Source organism: Fulmarus glacialis, unplaced genomic scaffold (genome assembly GCF_000690835.1).
Source record: "Fulmarus glacialis isolate BGI_N327 unplaced genomic scaffold, ASM69083v1 scaffold23512, whole genome shotgun sequence".
NCBI classification, from domain to species: domain Eukaryota; kingdom Metazoa; phylum Chordata; class Aves; order Procellariiformes; family Procellariidae; genus Fulmarus; species Fulmarus glacialis.
Genome location: NW_009200112.1, coordinates 20,722 through 37,944, shown reverse-complemented (window position 1 = coordinate 37,944; position 17,223 = coordinate 20,722). Strand labels below are relative to the sequence as shown.

Below are 17,223 nucleotides of genomic sequence, written 5' to 3'. Positions count from 1 at the left end.
ATGGAGCTGAAGAGAGAGACAGGCTGCTTGAGCTGGCACTGCCATCAAGAAGGGAAGTTACTGTACAGCTACAGCCGTCCGTGTTTGGTGTAATAGCAGCACTTGAAAGGTTCAGGTGCACAGGACTCTGTCCTTAGTTGTGCCTTTTATTCTTTCACATCCCTCCACTTTGGGTTGTAATTGTTGAACTGTAGTGTTTTGATAGTATGGAATGTGTGTCCTGTACCTCTGCAGAAGAGGGGATGGAGAAAGGAGACAAAAACTATGGAGTTGGTAGTGGTTTGTCCTACCAGCTAGGCTTTAAAATTTCCATTTCATTGAGATTATTTGAGCAAGGAACACAAGGTTAGTTTTGAATGGGTGGTCATCCTTTTGCTTGACCTGATAGGGAGCATTGTGTAACATTCATTTTGGTGCTGGTATCATAGCAACTGAAGGAGTTAAATTTAGAAAATCCAAAGCTGAGAATATTTAAAATGTATTGCAATTGGAGCAAGATAGACTGAAGACCCTAAAGTTGTACAACTTGCTGAATTATTCTTTTGTGGCAAACCTTGGCATTTAAGTAATGGATATTTTTCATGACAGAAGCAGATTTTAAATAGCTTATGAAAGTTTAACAGTTAATGGCTTTGCAGTTTATATTGGTTGAAGATTCTGCCTTTAACAGGTCAGAGAGAAGGTATGTTGTGACATAACAAAACAGGGATTTGCTAGATTTTTCTGAAAATACTGGCAGATTCTTTCTGTTGGTAAGTGAGTTTTCATTCCCAGGTAAATTTTGTGTATGGTTTTAATTACAAGGTTTAACAGCACCTGAATTGAATTTCTGAAAATTGAAGTGATCTTAAATAGTGTAGTTATAATTTTTAGTTCTTTTGTTTTGCATTTTCAGAATAACTTGTTTACATGACAGAATAGGATTGAGCAATTTTGCTTTCTGGTTATTTTAGGTCAGGGTAGGATTACTCGTGAGTCAGATCATTGTGGGGGGATCTTTAATGGCACACAAGTGTAATACAAGCTTTTGCATGGAAATTATGGTATTTGGCACTTCATGTGAAATGTGGTATTAGTTTAAAAAGAAAACCTACTTGAGTCTTCATTCTGAGGTGACTATTCAAAAAGCTAAACATTTTGGTCTTAGTTCTCTACAGAATACCAATTATAGCAGTATACGCTTATAAAAATACATTTACCAGTAAATGCACTATTTTGAAAAACCTAATTTTTGGAAGTCTACCCAGTAGTGGTATAATGACTGGGATTTTGATAGTTTTGTTGTGTGATTGGCCACAGCTCTTGATAGTTGTATGCTGTTGGTCTTTTTTGTTTAAGACAGTCGATGTGCTGCTCACCTGAGTGAAAAGAAGAAATTCTGGTCTGAACTTGGAAACTGGAATGATGCAATGCTGTCTTGACAGTAAAAAAGTAAATGATGAAATGAGCTGCTGTTAAGAACTTTGTTTTGGCACTTATGCTGTGGTAAATGTATCCTCAAACGCTTGTATTTAAGATACATTAGAGGTAATTGTCCTAATCTCAGTGTGGCTACCTTCTGTTTCATCTAGCTGGGTAGCTGGAAGAATTTCTTGGGGGCCATGTGCAGATGCCTGAATCTGAGGTTTTAGCAAGAAACTTGATTCCTATAAAGTCTTGAACAGCTCTTGGACTCGTTCTCATCTTTATCACAAAAGAATGGGTTTCTCAGGGTTCTTGGTGCAAAACAGTCTTTGAGCACAATGGCAGGCCAGTCTCTGTTTTAGAGGCTCTTCTATCATTTTTAAGTCATATAGCTACATAAACACGATATCTGGACACTTCAGTCTTTAATGTGTTCATGTTCACAAATGCCTGTAAGGTGTGAAAGTGCTGGTATAGCCATTTGAGCCAGAGGAGAAGCCAGGGACAGAAGAGTTAAGAAAAGTAACAGAGTATGGAATTGGATCCAGATGTCTCAATTATCTGATGGCTCCTTAATTGTTGGAGGCTGTCTAGCACAAGGGTGTAAGAGCTGGTTATCGTCCCTTTTTTCTCTCATTTATATCATTTCAAGCAGGGGAAATACAACACTGAGGAAAATGACCAGAGTTGGCAGGAGTTCTCACTTGTAGTTATGAGAGTGGGTGGAGGCAATCCTATTTGTGTGTGAATTAGAGGTTCTGTTAGTCACACTGTGCCCTCTGCCACGTGACTGACTTCAGCTGGAAAACTGGTGTTGCACACTGTTCCAGGAGATCTGTCCCACAGATGTAAAGCTGCGGGCTGTACTGCTGTGTTCAGTATTGCATCTGCATTGTTATTCAGTAAGATGCTGTGGCTGGGGTAAATGGCAGTCTTGTATTACAGGCTGGATAAAGGAGTTGTTCATCGGATTCCATAGCGTGTCACATAACTACCAAGCTAACTGGTCTTTCAGGCAGCATCTGCTCCTCCACTTTACCATATCTCTTATTTAAACATCAAAGTCTGTAAAAAAAACAAAACCAAAAACAAACAAAAAAACCCCCCAAAATCCAAACAAAAAAACAACCCACCCCCCCCCAAAAACAAACAAACAAACAAAACCCCCACAACCAAACCAAAAAATCCCCCGCCAAACTTACTCTCTTATAGGATATCTGAAATTTCCTGCCTTTTTTTCCTTATGGTTTTAAAAGGAAAAAGTTTATATAATAGTGCTATAGACATGCTTGCAGCAAGTTTTTGGTAGTGTCTGGTTTTATTATCACAGACTTTGTAAGGATGCTGACTTAAATCCTCTCTGTTGTGACAGTGTCTCTTCTTTGCAAAATCATATTGCTGTTATTTCTGAAACTAGAAACAGTTTGAATGGTTCTACCTAAGATTTCAAGGAATCTTTCTCAAATACTGCTGGTGACCTGATCGAAACTATCAGTACAAAAGCCTGGTTGAGGCAGTTCCCCCCCTTTTGTGGAGGGCAAAAATCACTAGCATTCGCTCCTTCTAGTTTTTGCTGCTAATGCCAGTGCTGCTGCATAGGCCAGTCAGCCAGCAAGAGCAGCTAAAGCATGAGTCATTCTCTTTGGAGACTGAGCACCAATGCGGTATAGAGTCGCATATGCTTGGCACCATGCTGTTCTTTGAAACATTTCTTCTAAGGCTTACAAGAAATGTACACCTTTCGTAGAGGTTAATTTAGGATGATAGTGCAGTGCTTTAATCGAGGCTTCAGTGGTAATTCAAGGTAAACACTTTGTGACAAGAGAACTAATTGTACTATGCAAATAAAACAAAAGTCATGCAATGTCTAGACATAATGTGTTCTTTTTTGTCAGCATTATGAAATCTACTGAGCCAAATTTCTCTTTATACCTAAAGATCCAATTTTCTGTTTCTCTTTACAGCTGGATCAGTTGGCTGTAGATGCTGCAAAGGAGAAGAGAGATATGGAGCAAAAGCACTCCACTATTCAACAAAAGGTACTTGAGAGAATGTGAAAGGCAGACTGCACATACATTTTTGTATCTCTAGCATCTCTCCCCAGCAGTTGCATCTCTGCATCAGAACTGTGAGGGATGGTATCTTTAGTGCAGAGAAATAGACTTACACATCATTAGCGTAGGGTTGGATTCCAGATATTCCTTTTGTATTACAGAACAGAATATTACATTTAGTTGTTACTGAAACATAAATAGAACAGTAGAATTTATTTGAATGCTGGGACTCTGGCATTTCATTAGAATTCTTAATACCTATTACATCTAGGATTCAATATAGTTGTAAAAATTGCTGTCTTTCCCTCCTTTGTGTCTGTAGAGGAGGTGTATATGCTGCACAGTCCTACAGTCATATGTATCACTTTCTGGACTGTGCCAAATATGAATGCAGCACTTTGAGGTAGTGTGGCAGCTGCTATTGCATATAAAGAGCAAAAGTAAACTTTTGTAAAGGCTGTCTAATGTATGGTGTTGAACTGTACATAAATACGAAAGTGATAACATTAAATTGCTGTTTTGGGAAGATTTGTATATGCAATAATTCTTATCTTTGTTGAGAAAAATGTAGATAATTCATGTTGTGGGGGGAATGACTTCTGTTGTTTGGATGTTTCGGAAGCTCTAGATCAGTGTTGGTTTTGCAGGTATAATGCTAGAAGTTAAAAATATTTCCACTGAACTCTCCGGTAGTGAGCTAATACTGCAGGTACTTTTGAAAGGGATTAGATACCAGTTTGAAGGTAATGCAACACTTCTTACTCTCATTCAAATACGTTCTGTATCTGTTCAGGTGGCATAATTAAAAAAAAGCCTAATGTAAATGAAATCTGATGAATAAATAAATTCAGGAATGGAAACATTCTAGGATTATAATTTAGGTAGCCTTAGTAGAAGTCAATATTGATACTAATGGGAAAAGGTAACATGAAAATGTTTTTGTCAATTCATCCTGTCATTTCTGCAGGAGTTGGTGGGAAGCATTAGAATTGCTGTAACTGTGAAATTGAGCAGACAAAATGATGGGTTTTAGGGGAGTGCTGATGTGCTGTGTTTGGAGGCAGCCAGGAGATAACTACAGGCAAGGAAGGGGAAGAAAGAGGGGAAATGAAAGAGGTGGAACTTGAGAATTAACATTGATGTTCAAATTTTCATTTGTTTGGGCTCAATAGGCCTAGTTTCAGGAGTGGGCAGTAGATGAACATTTTACTGTTAGAGAACAGTGGTGCTTGGTGAAGGATGTAAGTTATGGGCAACTATCTTTTAATTGGCCATAGAAATAATAACTTGTTACCGTGAATTATGGTCATTGCTGTTGCCAGTGGTGTTTACAGTCTTTGTTTTTTCTTCAAATGCTGCTTAAGGCTGCTTTACAGGTAAACTACTTCTAATAGTATCAATAGTTACTGAAACTTTTAAGCTTCATGAAACTTGATAAGCTATATCTGTGTGTAATAAAAATATTCTTGGTTTCTCGTACAAATAGCAATCATAATGACGTTATTTATATATTATTCCTTATTTTAATTGAATGACAATTTTTACACTGTCTCTAAAGTATAATCAGAGCAGTCAGATTGTATTGTATGTTGTCCTCTAAAATTCTGTGTTGCAAACTGTATATGTTGTTTCCTGTCCTTATCAGTGAAGTCACTGATGCATTTTTGTGATGATAATGCCTAGATTAATGCATGCAGGCTTTGGAGGGTGTGCTTTATTGGAGATTCTTCTTATAGCTTGTCAAATCATTTTCTTGCTTTCTTACTCAAATCATGTTGTCTGTCTGTTTTTTGTTGTCTCCTACTTGCTTTTCCCAACCTTCCCACCAAGTTTGCTCCCAGCTCATCAGGATTTCAGAATCTTTAACTGCCTTAGACCTTGGATCTTGTTCTTCATCTCATTGTTTGTCATTTGGTCAACCTGACCAGGACGGCAACCTTGTTCTCTGTTCTCTTCTCGTGGCTTGTCATGTTGCTTTCCACTGGGCTGCCTCTTAGCCATATGTTCCCAAATCTTCCAGTGCCAAATCCTTCCATGTTTTGTAACTACTGAAACTTTTGTTTCTTGTGTTGAATATTCCATGAGGTATATATGTATTTAATATACTGAAGTTTTAATCTAATGCTTCAGAATGCAGCCTTTTCTTCATTGTGTGGATAAAGAACAGTTCCTTTTCTGAAATGTATAGGTAAGTGCACATGTGCACACACCTACCCGCCCACTACCTGTGTTTGCATATATGTGCATATGCATGCAGAGTAATTGCACTAATTAAATAACTCGTCTCACTTTTCTTTATAGTCATCATCCTATTTAATTAGGCTGTTGTCTGAGAGGCTAATACAAAAGTCATGGAAGGGCTTGGTCACCACTATAGTTTGATTTCTATTTTAATCAAACTGATGTCTGATTTTTTTTGTTTTTGTTTTAACTTTTGTGTTCTATTTACTCAGCAAATACGCAGGAAACTTTTTTTTTAGTGTAAGAAATTATTTTTTCCTTATTAATCTGGAGCAACACATACTATGAATTAAACTAGAAATGTCACGATCATTCTAGGAACTTTTTGCAATATATTTTTATTTATATTTTATAATCATAGCAAAAGAGTGGTGTCACAGTGTCAGTATCACTTAAGACTTATAACTCTTGTTTTCTGAGCAGTTTGCAGTCCATTGCTGTAGTACCATGTTGAATTAAGTAATAATTTAAAAATCGGTTGGACCTGTAAACAGCATTATGGATTTTTGGTTTTGTGACAGAGCTAATATTTTGTTCTAAAATGAGTGAAATGATACAGGAAAAACATTTGCATTGAACTTCAAATAGTTTTCATTATATTCAAATCCCTTTTTCATTTAAAAAAAAAAAATCTGCATCCAAAGAACTGCTCAGGAAACAGCTGGAGTGAGAATGATTTGAAAATCTTTAACATCTTGAGTAAACAAGGTGATAGGAAACCAGATGCTACCACAGTCATAAAGCTGGCCTAAACCAGAGCTGCCGTTGAGAAGTAATGCAAATTCCTGTCTCAAAAAACAGTGATGTGCCAGTATTTCTAGTGACTTGTATGCTCAATGACTATCTTGCCTTCTTTCACTTTGTCTTGGACTGTAAACCTTGTTATTTGTTGTCTGTTGTTGTTTTAAGCCCTTCCTCAAGGGACTTTCAACTTAAGCATGACAAACATCTCTTTTGCAGATGGGATGGGAATGAAAGCAACTTTCTAAACAGTGAGGGTTGCACAATTAGTGTCTTCTGTTTAGTATATCCTGGAGTAACTTTTCAGATTAGTGTTTTCTTTGGTACTTACGCTCCCTCATTTACTGCCTTTTTAAAAACTTAAAAAATTCTGCTTCTCTAAAGTAAAAAACATATTGAATACATATTGAGTGTTAAAATGCTGATACTCACACTCCCTCAGATTTACCGGTAAAATGGCTTGAATAGCTTTCATGACCTGCTAGCAATCTTCACATTGAAAGTAAATCGAAAACTCTGCTGCTGAAAAGTATGGAGGTTTGTGTTTTGGTAACAAGAAAATTATATGTAGAGAAACAGAAAACATGCAAGCTATGAAATGAATCCAGCATATATGATAAATTGATAAGTTCGCATGAAAATGCATTCCTGAAACACTGTCAAGAATAGTAAGTATTCTGTGACTCACCAGATTAGTATTAATTGTGGAAATGAAAGTTGTTTTTCCGTTGCCAGCTGGTTTGCTATCTCTTGTGGACATTTAAAGACAAAGGAAAAAAAAAAAAAAAGCCATGAAAGCATGCTGTACTCTTCACTTATATAACCCACTTCTACATGTTTCTTTTCCAGTAGCTGGCCAACCTTGAAAAATCTATATCAGAATAGAAGCCATAGATGTACCTTCCTTCAAATCTGAATGAAGTGTGCGATACAGCACTTCAGTGTAACTTTCATAATACTGGCTTAATTTTCTTAATTCTGGTTAAGTGAAAGGTACTTTAGTCCTAACTGACACCTAATTAGTAAATAAATGATGTTTAAAATTCAGTCTTTATCAGCTGTGTGTTTGCTTAAGGAATACAAAATTCTGAGTCACATAAAGTGACTGAGTTTATTAACATGTGATTCTCTTATGCAGGACTCTGGAAAGATATGGATGTATTTCTCTCCACCCCCTGATTATTTTTCGTGATTCACTAAACTTTTCCATGAGCCAAGATAAAAATAAACTATAATGTGACTGCTTTTCTCCTATTCTTTAATTATAAAATAGCAGAGACTATAAGATCAGACACAGCTTATCTAGTTCTTTTTTCTACTTTTATCTTTTTAATTGAAATGAAGTGTCATTTTTTTTGTTTGTTTATCTTTTTCCTGACCACAACTTTATCAATGAAGTTCTATGGATAAAGCATATGGAAGCTTTACTCCCTCGCCCCCCAGTTGGTAGTCGGCTATGTATAGTTAGGAAAATATTAAACATTTTTCTGTATGCTCTTGTGTCTTTATCTGCTCTGTAAAGGTGAAAGTCAATCAGGGAAGCCATTAAAAATGACACTAAATGCACTTCATGAAGAAGGCTCAGTATTTTAGACAGTTTGGACTGAGAGTGTAGCATGATAAATAATCCAAAGAAGTTTTCCTGTCATATGTCTTCAAAGCATAAATCTAGGTTCATTGGAAAAGACAGTTGTGTTTTCTGCAGCAGTTCTCCAAACCTGGAGGAAAATGTGATTACACAGTAGTTTGAACAGAAAAGACTGAGGGAATGTATGTTGTCTTTCACTAGACAAAGAGTTGCAGGCATCACTGAGGCAGGAAGATGCAAATCTTTAGCAGGTTTCATTATGTTTGGGAGCTGGTAAGTTAGCGTAATTTATCAGTTTTCTGGGGAGGGGGGGAATGTGACATCAGCATGTGCTTATAGGGATTGGAGTTTTTCTTTGGTTTGTTTTTTTTTTGGGTTTTTTTTTTTTTTGAGGGGATAAGAAAACAACAAAGGACTTTAAAACTTTGTGTATGTCATATAAGTTGTGAAATACCAAGTTAAAATTGTACTGTGGTATTTGGCTGTTTGTGCTTACAAGAAGTCTGTTCTGATCTAGAAAACAGGCAGAAAATCAAAATTATTAAATGCTGAATAATAAATGCAGAGATTTCTGATTTTTGAGAAGCTTTTATTTGCAACCTATATGTTTATTCAGCTCAATATATGGCAGTGATACGATAGTTCCATTTTCTTTTGGAACTCTTACCTTTGCACTGATCTTCTGCCAGTGAATTCATAAAAATCTAGCTGTAACATTTCAAATTTTAGTTAATCTATTCAGATTGGTAATAGCTGGAAATACTCTGAGTAATTTTATGGAATTTGCTGCTATGCTGGCCTGGGAGTGTAAAGGGCCCACTTTGATATTTGTAACCACTTCACTGTCTTGTTTAATTAACCTTGGATTGGACCAAACCATCTGCATGTGTAAGAGTAAACATTGTGTGTAGCAGAAAAGTTGTGTGCAGGCTGGAATATTACATAGGTCTATTGGTATTGTTTTTGAAGCTGGTGGGGGTTTTTTTTTGGTATAGCCTCTTTTCCCATATGTATAGTCAAATTCCTAAGGAGTAAAGTACAAAACAGAGATTTACAGACATACTTTTCACACAAAGCTGATGTTTGCAATTTACAAAAAGTACCTGCTGAAGGAATGGGAGAGTGGCATTATGAAATGTCCTGCATTTTCAGTATTTAACCTTTTTTTTTGTTCTGAAACTTAATTTTCAGTGATGTCTCTTCTGCCCTAGTTAAGGGGAAGAAGCCATATGTTGCTAGTCTACTTTAAGAATATATTTTACTAACAGTGAAATTAAATAATAGCACGTATATTATTTTGATCTCTGGACATAGCTTATGATAAATGATGTCATTCCATGTGTGCTTTTTCATGCACCCGTAGTAGCTGTTAGCCTCCCACTCACTGAATACCTGAGCTCCGTAGCTCCCTGGGAAGAGTCCATGCTGTTTCAGATGAGATATGAAAGCAAATAATCACCACATGTATTACTATGTAGTCTAGTCTACTTTTGCTGGAGATGTGAAGCAGTTAACCCTTCTAAAACTTGTAAAGCTATTATTAGCTGTTATTATTTGTTATTAGATTGATTGAAATTTGTATTACTTTGTCCTACTTCTAGCTTCATATTCTTATCAAAGATCATAAAGAAAAAAATGCTGCTAAGTTCTTGTCATCATTGCCAGCACCCTGACCGCTTTAATTTAGAGATAACTGATAGCATCATCTTTATTTGGTTACTTGTCTTCTAAGTTCTGATCTGGCTCGCTTGTCAAGATGGCAGAGCTGAAGAAAATGCTAAAGCATGACTGGCTCTATACAGTTGTCTGCAACAGGCTGTGATTGCTTTTCAGTTTTGACTCCTAACTCCCATTGCCCCTTTTCCTCTACCTTACTCTCCCCTTTCTTTGGAATATATGTGAGACCATTTGAGCAGACAGTTGAAGCATCAGATGCTCTGTCAATAATGTTTGCCCTCTACTTGGCCATAGAGATCACCAGTACCTGAGCAAGAAATTCCCCTTGTGTGCAGGTAAAGTAAAAATCTTCAGCATTCTGATCTCCTAAAAATGCTTTTTAAAAAAAATTGTCAGGGGCTGAGAGTCATGGCTTGACTAAGAAGTGTTGCAAGCAAAACGTGATTCCTAAATCTCTTTTTGACATTAATACTGCCGATATTTGAAGTTTCATTTGAAACTGCAATGTCTTTTTCTTGTCTTGTTCCTTTGTACTAGGATTATTCCAGTGATGATACTAAACTAGAATACAATGTAGATGCAGCCAATGGTATTGTTATGGAAGGTTATCTATTTAAGCGAGCCAGCAATGCCTTCAAGACTTGGAACAGGTAATTATTCAAAACCTCTGTTTACTAGCTTATTAAGATACTGCCTGTTAAGCTAAATTCTCTTCTGACTTATAATCCTATGCAACTCACTGATTCCACAGTTTTGACAGAACACTTGGACAACTCTGTTAATTAACATAGAGATGACACTTCAAAGCCATTTTTCCTTATTTTCTGTCCTAGTTGTTTACAAGCCTTTTTTTAAGAGTGTATCTTAGTCTGGAGAAGTCCTATGTATGGAAAGCTTGCTTTGTTGTGTGCAGTCCAGCTCTGTAATTGCATTTTGGCCTTACTTTGGGGTTGAAACAGACCAATCCTTATGATTGTATACAATAAGCTATGTGAATGTAATTGCTGTGAAAATAAGTGTTAGAGGACAAAGGAAAATGGAAGTTGTATAGCCATTGGAAGCAGGGAAACACAGTGAAGGACTCAAGTTATTTTTCCTGAAAGATAAGCATGTAATTGTTATCCTTTACAATTCCTGTCTTGTGCAGTGACTTCTGCTTAATAGTTTTGATGGTCCTGTTGGGAATTCAAGATATATTGTTAGTCATGTCTCTTTAACAGTGTATATTTTACTATTGTTTAAATATTTTTTCTCACTGAACAGGATTTCTTTTGCATTTCCAAGGGTGTATGCTTTTTTCAAGGAAATATTATATATGCTGGAGCATTTACAGTATAGTTGGATACAGTTATTGAATTTTAAAGTTAGTTTGTTGTGATATAGAGCTCTTTTTACTATCTTACGCTCTGCAATTTTTGCAGCAGTGTTTCTGTTAAACTACTTTGCTATGTTTCAAAGGCCAGAATGTGCATTTGGATATGTGGTCCCTTACAACCTTAATTATTCTATAATTCCTTGAGCATCTTGGAACATCACAAGTCTACAACAAATTGGGATTGTGTCACTTAAATCCGTAGACTGATGCAAGGGCCACTGGCGTCAATAAGACTGTATGTATATTAGCAAGTCATGTGCAACTAGCATAAGGGATTTTGCTTTGCACTACTTCTAGTCTGGTCCTGTGGTCTGATTGTCCATCTGTAATGTAATGTACCTTCTAGGTTAGTTTCATTCAAGCAGAATTCAGAGTTCTCCAAGACAAATCTGCGAGGCATGAAAGGACGGTGAAGGGAGAAAACTGGGAGATATGCTTCAAAAGCACGTTCCTGGTCTGAAGTAAAATGTTAGTGTAAGCACACTGAGAAAAATCCACAGTAACAGGGTAGGAGATTGTCCTTTATTGGATTCTCAACAGGCTGAAAGGGTCCTTTTTGCAAGGTGTTTTGCAGGATTGATTGCAGCCTCTTGATAAGTGATGGAAGGCAAAACTCTGACTCACTCTCTGGGTTCTTCTTTTGGATAGCACAAAGGCCTTGCTCTGTAGGGAGGTAGCAGGAGGGAGCAGGACAGGAGTGTTGGAAGGTAGCTGAGAAATATTCTTCTTCCTTGTGGCTTCATAGTAATACTGTACATGTATCTTACCTTAAGGTGGGTAGGGAGTAAAATTCAATTAAAACTAAATTCTGTATGTTGGAAATTTAAATGGACACAAAATAAATAAAGGGAAGTCATAACTAAATCAAGAAACACAATGACATTCTTTCAGGTTAAGTTACAGGTTTGAACATATGTAATAAAAACATATCCAAATAGTAAGTTATTTAAGAGAGCCAAGGTAAACAGCTCAGTAATGAGTCAGAGCTACTTACTTTTACTCTATAATTTATATTTGCTTATAGTTTTTTCTTCTATTTGTCACAGGAGTATTCAATAAAGCTAAACCTTTAACCTTTTTTAATCTTAGATTCTTGATAATTTATCTCACTATGATAGGTTAGTTGGATGCTTCAGAATTAGGCAGGGAATAGCATTGGATATGCTATCTATAAACACTGTTTAGAAATTGATTCAATAATTTTAATTTTGTACATCACGTATTCACAAACCATTACTAATTGTTATGGAATTGCTACTACTATCATACATAAAATATATGTTTAAGACCACCTTAATGAAGACAACTGTTAGTTTCTGAATCTAGCCCCATTTTTCATGTTTTAATAAAAATAGAGAAGTATTTTTATCTTATTTTATTTCTGAATACATTTGTAATTGGTTGCTATGTTGTAGGCACTGAAGTAGTCATTGCCACTTTCCACTGCCTGTTTCCACTGATGGAATGCTTTACTTAAATAGTATTGCAGTTTCAGCTGCAGGGAGGTAATACTGATTGAAGTTTATCGTATATTAGAGGTGAGAGTGTTTTTTCCAGTCACTAGGTAGAGCACCAGAAGGGACTGTGTCATTGCATCAAACTGTTTTGTGCATAAAAATGTACAATGAAATACCAAAGGAGGAAACATTTAGAGAATTATGTATTTTACATGAGGGAATTCAGAGCTAAAGTTGGAGACCCCAAGACAGACAAGATATTTTCAGTGTTCTTATCGGATAGGTAGTTTGCTGCTTCATTATATGCCCATCTTTGGGGGAGGTGGGTGGAAAAATCAACCAGCTGAAACAAAACCAGAAGAATTTGCCTAGAAAGAAATACTGGAATTTCCTGATGTTCTGAAACAAGGGCAACGGCACTGATCTTCCTTGCTAACTGCCAATTGCACTGTCAGTAGTAATATGTATTGAAAATGGTAGCTTCTCTTTGCCCTCTGTTGATATCAGTTGGTATTTTGATGGTTCTAGGCCTTTTTAAGTACTCCTTTAAGGCTGAATTAAAGGCACCAAAAGTCATTGCAATTACCACTATTAGTGTATACTTGCCAGCATTAAAAACGTAAGAGAAAAGGAAATGGTACAATGGATTTTGTCTCGGTTTGACACATATCAGTATGATTCTAGCTAACAAATTAGATAATTGTGATGCTTCTGTGTGCATGTCTTGGTTAATGAATCCATGGACACCATAGTGGATTATCCTGGGAAAAGGCTGGTTGCTGGGAGAGAAAAAAATCAAAACCGTATAATGCACCCCTTTGAAGGGGGGCAGATCTGTTCTAATGAATGAAAACTTGTTTTGTTTCTAATCCAAGCTAATTTCTTGCTAGGATGATGTAGTTTCTTCCTGGGGCAGCTGGCAGCTTGGGTTTAATTGTCTGAAGACTTTAGTTATTTGGGCTTTTGCATCGTTTCCTGTTCTTGGGATAGTTCTGCATGACACTGGCCTGAGAAATAAATGGTGTTTGAGCAGGTTACAAAATAAACCACAAGAGCTATTTGCAATTCAATGTTGCTGTGTCTTGAAAGAACTGGAGATTTTGCAATCTCTTTTTATTGTGACTAAATGGATAGTGTATAATGTATATGAGTGTTTCAGAGAATATACTTTAGTGGAATCAAAATGATATCTTTATACTGGAAAGTCTTACAGTAACAGGTATGGAGACCTATTTTTTGAATGTGTCTCTGTCTGTTTGTAAATGATGTATCTTATTGTACACAATTTTTCTTAAGGCATCAGGAACTGAAATCAGGTGTATTTATTATTGTGGAGCAGTAGGTGGAAAGCTGCTTTGGTTCCTAGAAATTCAAATGACAAATAATTCCATATCATGAAGAAAGATATGCATGAATGAATGTGTGTAGGGAGAAAAGCCTTTATCAAACACTAGTATGTTCTGAATAGTTTTTAGGTTGGATGCATAAAATGTTTTCCTTTTAAATTCTGCTGTATTTTCAGATCATGCTAATTCTTTGCTTATTTTGCTCATTTTGCGTTTTTCATTCCTTCTCCTCCTTTCCCTTATGTTTTAATCCTACCCCATTTTTTCACATGACAGGAAAAAGCCAGATCACATCAGGTACCAACCAGCTTCTTTTATACCTTCCCAATGTTTCTTTGGCACGCAAAAAGCTCTCAATTAACCCTGCATTTAATTTTGATTACTTGCAATGGATGTATAAGTGGCTCAGTCTAAGAAAATAACAGAAGGATTCTGCCTGGGATGCCAGTATACCTGCTGCTCAACACCTTTAAAAGAATTAGAAAGATTGCGCTAGTTTTAGCTAAAAAGGAGTTAAAGCAAAGTTTCTGCACTCAAACGTCTGAGTGTACAAGATCAGTGTTTTGACTTTTTCCAATTGAAGTTGGTGAGATTTTTCTTACCAACTGCATTGGAAATATAGATGTAACTTTTAAATGTTGTGCATTCTTAATCACTCTGTTTTATTTGCGTGCTGATAGCAACTAGTGAAGAAAACTGTTTCCTTTTGAGAATCAATAAGCATGATTCATTTTTTATGTAAAACTCAATATTTAAATTTTATATTTCTTTTTGGCATTACTCTCAGAATTTTGTATTGTTTCTTATTTAAAAAATACTCTTTTGAATTGTGTAGTTATAAATGATGGAAAACATTCAGTTTCTAAACCCAAACAGCTATATTTAAGCACTACTGAGTGAGGCAGTGCAAATTACTTTAAGATTCCCCAAGTATGTTTTCTCCTTCACCATGCTTCTCTCCTATTTTTGACAGAATGACACATTTAAAGGAACTTTGATAATGGTCAGTACTTACTGCACACATGTTGCCTAAAGGTTTATGAACATTAATTTGTTAGAACAGGATAATGTGGTATACCCTGAAACAGCACCTTCATATATTGTACATATATTGTACCTCAAAATTTCCTGGCTGTTACTGCTGTAGACCCCCAGCAGTCTGTCTCCTACAGTAATGGGTAGGGTTTATTGATGGTACTTGGTTAATATGAAATAACTCAAAGTTTTTGGCCTGAATAAAACTGCTGTGGTGCTGTTGGAGGGCAGTCTGCCACTTTTATTTTTTCAAGCACACAATATAATGTATTAACTTTATTTTCTGTTGACATCTACTTCAAAAGTGTGATCTACAAGTTATACTACATTCTAAATTGTTGATCTTGTTCAATAAAAGGTTCTTTAAAAAAAAAAAATCTAAAGCCCCACACTTTTTGGCTGGACTGGAAAGTTCTCTTAAAACAGATTTAATTTCTCTACTAGGAAAAAAAGGGGCAGGAATACTTCGAAAGCTTCTAGACTAGGCTTTAAAGATGACACAATTTGTGTGCTCACTTATATGCAGTTGATCAGATTGGAGCTTATTTACTTAGTAACTCACTAAATATTTAGCTGTAGAACAAATGAAGCATTGCATTAATGAAGTTAATTACACTACCTAAGGCCATTATTAGGGATTTGCTCCATTGCATGTTATCTTGGGGCAAGGCTGCATTTTTTTTTTTTCCCTTTATCACTTAGGCACTGCTTTTCATGGTTTTTCTACTTGGTGTTATGTTCAAAAACAGCACATAAAAAAGCCTGAGTTTATTTTTCTTTTCTAGTCTGCTTTTTTGTTGAGTTACCTATTTAAATATTAGCAATAACCTGCCTTATACTCGTATTTGACGCTTAGTGAATGCATCAGTGTTTGTTTTTTTTTTTAAATAGATGGTAAAGGTAATACCTTTTAAATAGCAGTGACCAAAACTACTGCTGTTAATAAATTGAAAAAGTAGTTAACTTTTTGCATTATTCTGTTCAATTATCTTAACCCCAAAAGATGACTGTTATTATGTTGGAAATCCAGTATTAAAAGAAGATCCTGTTGTTGCTTTTTAAATTAAATATATCTGCACAACATTTGAAAAGACTAATTGTTAAAAGGTAGAATCTCATCTGTCTAACTAAGTACTAACTTTTCTAACAAATAGTAGATTTTCTGATTTGAATCTAACTTTTTTGTATATCTTAATTTTTCTTAAGAATCTTTGTGTGCTTCTTTTCATGAATGGCTTGTGGTGGTTGAATAAATATATGGAGCCCTCTTGTTACTAATAGCAGTAAACTGTAGCTTGAAGTTCAACAGCCTGTGGAGAATAACAAGATATGTTGCAATACAATATTTGTATACTGTTACCATTCAAATTAATTAGCAGTGCAGAAAAAAGTGATGCGTGGTATAAGTGGGGTATTTGAGATAATTGAGGAATTATGCTGTGATAAACACAGATTCACATTATAAGCCTGAACAAAACAAAAAAGTGTAAATTTCACTGCAGGACTGATTTATTTTTATATTCCTTTCATTTTTGGCAGTTCAAAACCAGTGATGATTGGTTAGCTTTAATTTATGCATCCCCAGAAGAGCTAGAAAGGGATGGTTATATTTGCTGGTTTTTTTTAATATTCAGTGGTCTGATAAAACGCAGATGTTAGAGATCTGAGGTGCTTGTAATTTTTTCCAAAATAGGAGTGATCTTTCCGTTCTCTGAATTTTATCCTGTCTGAACAGTGATTTTCACAAGGAAGGATACAGTTCAGAGGAGTTTTTAAATGTTATCTTTTGGATTTTATAGGATGCCTTCGTTAAATCTTTTATTTGATATTTTCCTACAAAGCTGAGGCTTTAGATCCTAATGGATCCTTCTTAAGAGGTTTTCCTTGGTTTTCTTTGGTTTTGTACACAATCTTTTTATTTCAGCAACTAAAATTTTAAGAAATACCAAATATAGAGAGACATTAAACCTACATGGGGTAGCAACACTGTAGTATTTTTAGTGCCTTAAGTTATTTCTCAGTTTTACTCTCAAAAATATTTCAGGAGTGAGTAGTTTACATAGTTTAAGTGTTTTTGTTATTCAAACTGTCTGAATTTGTGTTATCAAACAATTACTTACATTTGTAGCTTGCTGCTAAAATGCAGAAGTAAATGTTCTTTGAAATGAAAATGTTTTGTGTGATAGCTTAACTAATGTTGTCATAACATGAATGTGTTTGTTTAGGACTCAAATTATTTGAACCTTGCTTTCTTTTCTGTTTTGTCTCTGCTTTCCCTTTTTTCATTATTCATGAAATACTTGCC

General features: G+C 35.7%; 1 protein-coding gene across 1 annotated transcript in view; it reads left to right on the top strand.

Annotated features, from left to right (window-relative positions):
* Positions 1–17,223, top strand: part of ACAP2 (ArfGAP with coiled-coil, ankyrin repeat and PH domains 2) — a 44,047-nt gene that overhangs the window by 10,631 nt on the left and 16,193 nt on the right. The window contains exons 7-9 of the mRNA XM_009573491.1: positions 3,369–3,443; positions 10,243–10,355; positions 14,160–14,180. Coding sequence (XP_009571786.1) covers positions 3,369–3,443; positions 10,243–10,355; positions 14,160–14,180 — 209 coding nt within the window. The remainder of the gene's footprint in view (positions 1–3,368; positions 3,444–10,242; positions 10,356–14,159; positions 14,181–17,223) is intronic.